We start from the raw sequence: 8,744 nt of genomic DNA on the forward strand, positions 1-8,744 counted from the left end.
CTTGGATGAGAGTTAAGATCGCTTGCTGGGATTTGTAAACAGGCGATCGTGTGAGAAACGCGAGTTGGAAGAAAAAGCGATTCTTTTTTTCGCCGGCTTTGTTTTCAGTGCGCACAGTGCGCCCCGCCGGATCAGCCGATCCCAGCGCTCAGTTCTTATTTCCCGCCTGGGTTGTTACTATGCAAATAATATTCCAAAAGTAATCACGTGTCTTTTGAACAGCCACGTGGATTAACAAAGCAGGTTTGCCCCCCTGCTAGCCTATGGCTTTAGATTTTTACTATTTCTTTAACTGATCCTAAATGCACACATTTACCCAATGCATGTCTCTAATCCCATGGAATAATTTACACCATGAATGCGACAGTCCCTTGGATGGATCCTTTATAAAGGACAGCTTTCTGCTCAAACCTCAGTCTTCTCCTTCACCTTCCAGACCAGGACATCTCTACAGCTTCGAGCTAAATTCATTTTTAAGACGTTTATCAGGGATTCGTTGATGGCATCTAAAATGAAAGACAGGAAGGTATGCGCTCCCTGTGCGCTCGGCATTTTGAGGACAGAAATAATTTGGAACCTGGCACTTTTAAAGACTTTTGAGTACACTGTTGGAATTATTTGCTTCTCTATATAGCCTACAGCTAAAAGTGTAAAACTGCTATCTTCCGGACTTTTCACTTTAGAGGAGTAAAACGCTTTTGTGCATCTCCATGTGGCGCGCATTAAAGAGAAGCCTAACTTCTGTTGAGGTGAAAGACCATATTATGCAGTTCGGCAGTATCTGGTGGCAGCAGTGTGAACACATTTATCACAAACCTTTATAATCTGTTACACTCGTTAAACGATAGTCAGAGTATCGTTTACTTGTCTCAGAGATAACGAATTTGTCCAGAGCGCAGGTGGCCGCTGCGCGCTCCTGGAGCAGCACAGCGCGCGACGCGCAAAACCCGCCAGGATTTGTAGCTCTTCTTAGGATCTCTTCCACATTATTTCGTATTATTTTGAAAATTGTGGGATTTCCTTTCTAAAAAAAAATAGCTTGTTTAGGACCGTAAAAGGGCGGCAATACAACGATTCCGTTTACTCATGATATCTCTTTCCCTGTTTTCACAGAGAACTCCAATCTCCCACAAAGTCATCGAGAAAAGAAGACGGGACCGCATTAATCGTTGCCTGAACGAACTGGGAAAAACAGTTCCAATGGCGTTGGCTAAACAGGTACTGTGAAATGTATCGCATATTTATTGTTGACTAGCTTTATTATATAACATCTAAAATGACAAATAAAAAAGTTAATAGGGCAGTCCAGTCTTCTATATATGTAAACATTTTAAAATGTTTTTAAAAATAATTTTAACGATTCATTTTTTCTCAGAATTCTGGAAAACTAGAGAAAGCTGAAATCTTGGAGATGACGGTCCAGTACCTGCGAGCGCTCCACTCAGCGGACTTTCCCCGCGGGAGAGAGAAAGGTCAGTGAAGTCTTGTACTTTACGCATGACATTGCCATCGTCCTCTCAGCTAAGTTAATAGCTTCAAACGTGCTGGTCGTGTAAAATTTGGCAGACTTTATTTTTTTAATGTATGTTTCACCGCATGCCCAGTTTTACGCACCAGAATGAGCCACAAAAACCACGAAGTGGTTGTTCAACATGTCACCCGCAGGGTTCTAACCAGCACTTATTTTGGCTAATTTCAGGCGAACTACTTGCTGAATTTGCAAACTACTTCCACTACGGATACCACGAGTGTATGAAGAACTTGGTGCACTACCTGACCACAGAGGATAGAGCTGAAACCAAAGACATCAAGTACGCAAGGATCCTCGCCTTTTTACAATCAAAGTCCCGTGTGGTCACCGAGCCTGTGTTCGGCTCTGTCGGCGCGATGCCAGAACCGTCTGAATATCTCAGCCAGCTGCATTCCTCCCCGGAGCACCAAAACCACAGCCCCAGTGACTCCGTGTACCAACAGAGTCCACCGGGACACTTCTCGTGGCACAGCTCAGCCCGCAGTCCAGGCATCTCATACCCAACAGTGCCACTCTCTGCCCACACACAACAGCACGGTGGATACTTGTCGCCGGTACCGGGACTCGATCACCACTATTTCAACTTCATCGGGCACACGCACGCAAATACGTTTAGTTTGCACAATGCGCAACACGCCATGTAAATAGCCCTGTTTTATGTTTTTTATTTATGCATATGGATCATGTAAATGTTGTGAATAAATAGAGTATTTCTGCCTAAAATACTGCTTGTTTTGTTATCATTACACTTACATTAGGTGAGCAAGAGGGCCCAAATCTCCGAATAAAGCAACACACACACACACACACACACACACACACACACACACACACACACACACACACACACACACACACACACACACACACAGAGAGAGAGAGAGAGAGAGAGAGAGAGAAAGAGAGACATAGCAGGATAAACCACAACTCTGGGAAAAGACTTTTACAAAAGAAAGGGGAAAGGGTTCATTTTTAGCAGTTTGTGATTTCCCTACATTGCCTGAACAGAGAAGAACTACTAGAAGTATACAAAAAGAGCATGCTACAAACTTTTTTTTCCTGGTATATTTAAACAAAAGTTAAGTAAAATTTGACTGGAGTAGATTTGAGAGTAAATTGTGTCATTTGGACATGAGAGAGCTTGGTGACACACAAGTCTGAAGTGCTCTTGATATGAGCTAAACTAAACTGAAAAATGTATCCACAGAATAGCTTTGAGTATAAATCCCAGGCTAGGATCTGTGGCTGTGACAAATAAGGGTGTAAACATGAGTCTGATTCCCACCCACCCCTGACTTAACCAAGCCAGCACCAAAGAAACCCCAAATTACCCCTTACTTAAATTAATTTCAACATGCTGTTTAAGCATAGTTTTTATGTCAATAAAAGTTTTCAACATTAACTATTAAAACAACAGGATGCCCCCCAATCCCCACCCCCAGTGTGTTTTCCAGGCAGATGAATCTGCATTCCAGATTTCCAAAAATAAATTTTCAAAACAAACCCCCCACATAAACAAATAACATGATAACAATGAAAGCCACAGAAACAATTACAATAGCAATAAACTTGCAATAATAAAAGAAATTGAGTAAAAAAAAAAAAACCTTGGAAAAATTGTAACGTGGTAGACTAATGTGCCTGTGTTAATTCAGCTCCATATTATTGTGTGAAGTTGCACTGGGTTGGGAGTGGTTGTGTGTGTGTGTGTCACATTTTTGGTGAGCCAATGGCTGGAATGGGGTTGGACTAATTAGAGGCAGGTGTACTTGATTGCACTGATAGACTGGTCTACTTATAGCCCACATTACAAACACTGCTGTGTCATTTTTGTCTCTATGTGCAGGTATGTATGTGTTCGTCTGCCTGTGATGAGTGAATGGTTTGTGTTTGTCTATGTTTGGGATGGATGGGTTTTGCACTATGAATTCTATAGTGAAGGTGTCATTTTGTCTCTCTGTGCAGGCCAGGGCCTATTATATGCCACAGCCTAAAGGCAGCAGAGTTGCAGAGGCTGGAGTGACCACTGGCTATATACTTGCAGGGTGGTGAGTCTCAGAGGACAACTTCTAACCCTGTTGAAGGCAACACGTGGAGTGCAACTGGCAGTGTGGCATAACTGGCTCTGGCCTTGGGACTGTGTGTTTTACTTGATTCATAAATGGGACACTGGACTGTTTTATCTTTTGATTATTTGTCAATAAATTATCTTTTAGAATTTTATTGACTGTCATCTTTTTGCCCACGGCTGAGACGGTTGGTCAGACCTAGAATCTTTTCTTTTTTTTGGGTGTGTTACAAGAATCACAAAAGAACAAACAATAACTTTATTAAAACAGAAGTAAAAAGACATGCAGTGTGATTGACAAAACCTTGACCTCAAAGCATGACTAAATACAAATATAAAATACGTATGCCTTTAAAAATGATTCAAATCCAGCTGTTGGACAGGTCCTCATGTCAGATGGAAATATTAGAGAAATCATGCTCTCCTTTAGTTGTTTAGGTGAGTAGGTGACACTAAGAGAAGCTGTTGGGAGGATGACCTCAGTGTCCTTGGACCCATGCAGCTACTCAGTGTAAATGAGGTAAAATGGAAGAAGTTTTGACCCACGTGCAATTGAAAATGAGTGGAATAATAAAATCCGGGAGTTACAATAGTCCAGCCAAGAGGTGATAAAGGCCTGGATAATTTTTTCTAAGCTAGCTAGAGGCAAAACTGGCTTTAATTTAGTATGAGTCGCAGTTGTTCTTCACAACACTATTGATTTGACTGTTCAAAGTCAACAACAAAGCATAATGATTTTCATCTACAGTTAAGACTAAGGGCCTTGATGGCAGTGATTTTGAGGCTGGGTTGGGGCAAAATAAATTTACCTGAGACTATTTGAAATCATTACAACATTTCAAGAGGTTCTTCACAGAATAGTCACTGTCACTTACAATCAGATAGAATATTTTCTGTATAACAGTGCTATTAAATATTATGTTTCTAAAAGACAGAGCTGAGGGGTACTGGTAAACTGAAAACAGAAGAGGACCCAAAATGGATCCTTGAGGGATGCCACGTCTACTGGAAGCTGGCCATGATGAACAGTTCTCTATAGAACAAATGTTCTAGTTCAAATATGAGTAACACAAGCCTAGACATCTGATTAAAAAGATTAGATAATGTGCGTGTGTGAATACTTTTAAATCAAAAGTTGCATTTTATTGATCACAGGGGTCTGTAAGAGAACAAAAGTTATCCTGTCAGAACTTTAGCCAAGTTTTCCTGTTTCCATATATTTAGGGAAATGAGGATCTTTATTCATCAGGATTAAAGAAGGATGCTATGCAGGAAAAAGAAAACCTGCCACAGTTAGAAAGTTTCTGTTTATTTACATTTGACATTTGTTGCCTCTTCAGAGCAACATAGAACCAACAATTTTATTGCGCTGATCAATTTTTACAGTCAGTAGGTTTCTTTGCCTTCAACAGAGTAAGAACTTGTTTTTGGCAAGCTTGCGTCTGCTGTATGTGACTGCCACATCTCAATAAGTGGAACAAAGTGCTTTCAGGCCCCTTTCTTTCTTACTTTCTGAAAAAGAAGGTAAGAAAGAAAGAGTGGGGGAAACCACATGTTGTTGTTTTTTTCAAACCAAGAAGCTCCTTTGTGGTGCATCTGGAAGGGGAACAATTGATGAATCCTTGTGCTTCATCCTTGAGTGACTGCGAAGAAAAATAATCAACACCATGAAATCAAAGTTTCTCTCTGAGAGGAGAGCAAGTAAACCCTTTCTCTCTGTTTTAATTCATAGGCAAAGCTGAAATTATTACACGTAGCTTACCCCCTTTGCCACTTTAGGCATCTGCCCTCCGATGTGGTACTGACAGAGAAAAAAGGAGGTGGGTAGGTGTCTTCATGTGCATGTTTTCATGTTAAAATTGCTGGATAGGTGTGCGAATCATTACTCAGTGGATAGGTGGAGGACGGCTGGATAAGCCCATATTAATCGCCTGGATGGCTGGATAAACCCACATTAACCAGCCTCTGACCAAAAAGACAAGCAACAAGCGAGCAAATGAAAGAAATGGAAGACAGTGGCCACGCAGATGGAAAAGTAACAATACGATGAAAGAGGAAAAGCTTTTCAAGGAATACTTGGATCCCTGCAGCCTCAATATTGGTTTAAATCCTGACTCTAGCAGGAAGAAAGACTCATGTTCAACCAGATGAGAAAGATTTAGCCACAGCACCTCACATGAATAATAATAAATTGAGCAGGAATAAAAAACAGACTCCAGACCATTCACCATTCATTGTCATGTAAAAATGAGCCGCGGTGGTAAAGCTTCAGTTAGAGAATCTTTATTTTAGCATTAATATCACAGGCTGAACATTAACAATCGGCTCTTTCATAAAATTATTCATCATGGGAATATCAAAGCACCTCACCGTCAGAGCTAAATCTTAGAGTTGAACTTTGAGGAGAATGAAGTCAGGCAACTTCATAAGGGAGAAAAAAGGAGTTTTATCATCCTACGGGACAAAGACAAAAGTATTTTATAAAGATAAAGTAAGATAAACCTTAAAAAGATCTGCGTATTCATCCGTTTACACACTTTTTAACTGCAACTCCTTTTTGTGCACTTTCTGAGAAATGGATTTGCATTACATGCAAGACACATGAGACACAATTCGTCACTCGCTCCGATTTTGCTTGTAAAAGATACCAAGACTACATTTGCAGTTTTTTTATACTGACAAGACTCTTTGCACACCAGCCAGCTTCTCTTCATCAAGAGTGATATGACTTTTTTTTGTCTGAATACATGTTACAGTCACTATAATTCTGCTGGTTGTGTACTGTTATGTGTAGCAGTTTTTCCTGCATCATTTGAAAAAGCAGGTCTCAAGTTCTCCTTAAGCTAAGCATCTGGGCAGCTACTCCTGTCATTGTGATGCTTTAATGCCTAACGTCTATTAATGCTTAATTAAAAGACTTCATTCATTTTTATCTTAAATTTATTTTGAAGATAAAATTTATTGCAAAATTAGTTTTGCTTCTGTAAAATCATGTTTTCAAGGTTTTAAATGTAAAAGTTAAAATTGTGTATAATGACTGTACTAAGGAGCAGTGGTGGAAGAATTCATCTTTATCTGAATAGCCAAACATCATCTAAACTAATAAGAAATTCTTTAAATTTTCTGCAGTTTTCTTTTCTTTTCTTTTTTTTATATTCTGCCTCTTCTCTTCTTAAATAATAGAAATATTCATTCAATTAAAGTCTGAGAAAGAAAATGAAAATGAAATTTCATGACTCATGATTAGAGATCAGTTCATCTTAAGGGAAAAATTTTGGAAAATTTTGGAAAATGTCTTTATTCACATCCGTAAGAAGAACCAGATGAAAAGATGCAAACAGCCTGCTTATTTGAGCCTTGCAATTGTTTTAGATTAACAGAGGAAAAGTATTACATGCAAATGTTAAAAAAGCCCTTGACCACCTCTAAAGTTCAGAAATGAAAACAGTGGGCTTTGGTATTGTGCCTTTTCTATTATTTCCCAGCAGTATAGTCTACAATGGATGGCTGAAACAGAGCAGCACACACTGTGTTTGGTTGTTACTACAGAACAAACACGGTGAGAATGCATAAACGCCTCAGCTGGTAGAAATGGATGAAGATAAAAAAAATAAATTTTTCAAAGGATTTCTGATCCCAGGTAAAAATGATCAAATGAATTCTGCTATAATGTGTGCGCTTTAACAATTGACTGCTCACTGGGCACAGTTTGTGCTGGAAGGACCTTGTTTTGTTGGTGTGCGTGTTTCAATTATTGTTTTGTTAAGATGTTCTTTGTCTCTGTGCTGAGCTGTTGCAGTGTCACAGTGCGAAGAATAGCTACTGCTTTGCTGCGTGTCTATGTGTGAATGCACACAAATACATGTGTCTGTGTATATGAATCTATGCACATATTAAACCTTTTTACTTGTCATGTATGGGTCCATATATGTCTGTAAATTCCATTTAAATATTGTATTTTGTCATTATATTTGTGGTGTTTATGGTGGGTTTTTTGCACCATGTGAGGGAGTATTGCCTTAATTTCATTACACTTGCACAATGGCAATAGAGCCTTGCATAATGTTTTCTTTTTCCAGGCTGGAAGCAGAAACAAGTGGGGGAGTAATTTACTGCTCTCAGCAAATAAATCTTCTCCCAATGTAAATAGCATGAACCTGTGATTTTCTTCTTTCTTTGTTTTTATAGTTCAGTTTCAGATCAAAGAGATCATGGACAGCATGATACTTTCAGAAAGAAACAGGCACTGTTTAACCCTCTTTCCCATCGTAATATCAGGCTAAAATAAGCCACTTGTATTTATTTTACAGACACAGAAAATGTGCATTTACATAACTTTTCATTTAAGAGGCCATAAACTGGTAAGGTTGGAAATTCTAAATGCTGATTCGCTCAATATGTGTCTCAAAGCTCCTGTTTGATCTTTGCACTAAAGTCAAGCTTAGCTAAGCTTCTCAGGGCACAACATCTCCTGTTGTACTGCATTTGCATTGCGTCTTTGTATGTGTGTGTGTGTGTGTGTGTGTGTGAGTGTGTGTGTGCTTGAAGGAGGGTTACAGTCATACTTTGGGAGTGAAGCCAAAGAAGTACCCAAGCTGTGAGAAATCCAACAGTCAGTGCTGGTTGATAATCAAAGTGCTCCAGTGGCATCGGATCTTTGCCAGCTCACCTCAGGATGGTTGTCTGATCTACAGCATGAAAAGACAGACTGGGGAGGGAGAGGGGGAGGGGTTCAGGAGGGGGGTGAAATGGGGAGACAGAAGAAGAGAGTGAGTGCGAGAAACAGAAACAGCAAGAGATAGAGAGGGAGAGAGCAAGAGCCCTAAGTCTCAGAAAAGGGGGGAAAGGGATGAAGATCATTCCCACAACAGATAGCACTATCTCACAGGGTTTAAAGGGCCCCCTTTCTGTACTCCCCCCACTCCCTACCCTCTCCCTCCCCACCCCTTCCTCACCAATAATGCCAAAACTTGGCAGCCAACACAGCACATGAGCAACAGTTTCCCATCAGAGAGAGGCAGCCATCCCACTGCCTTGGCACCAGTGATGTCTAAAGAATGACAGCCACTGTAAGACGACTGCAGACATGAATGGAGTCTGTTTTTTTTTTTTTTGGGGGGGGGGGGGGGGGGGCACTTATCAATT

General features: G+C 40.2%; 1 protein-coding gene across 1 annotated transcript; it reads left to right on the forward strand.

The window, feature by feature from the left end:
- Positions 1-358: 358 nt before the first annotated feature.
- Positions 359-2,243, forward strand: helt (helt bHLH transcription factor). The gene is made up of 4 exons (XM_086297580.1): positions 359-526; positions 1,114-1,218; positions 1,376-1,472; positions 1,700-2,243. The coding sequence occupies exons 1-4, from the start codon at positions 359-361 to the stop codon at positions 2,173-2,175; spliced, it is 846 nt and encodes a 281-aa protein (XP_086153706.1). The 3' UTR covers positions 2,176-2,243.
- Positions 2,244-8,744: the final 6,501 nt, after the last annotated feature.

Source organism: Aulonocara sp. 'chitande type north' Nkhata Bay, linkage group LG6 (genome assembly GCF_057382095.1).
Source record: "Aulonocara sp. 'chitande type north' Nkhata Bay isolate Kocher_YH1m ecotype deep benthic linkage group LG6, A_spYH_male_GT1.1, whole genome shotgun sequence".
Classification (NCBI taxonomy): Eukaryota; Metazoa; Chordata; class Actinopteri; order Cichliformes; family Cichlidae; genus Aulonocara; species Aulonocara sp. 'chitande type north' Nkhata Bay.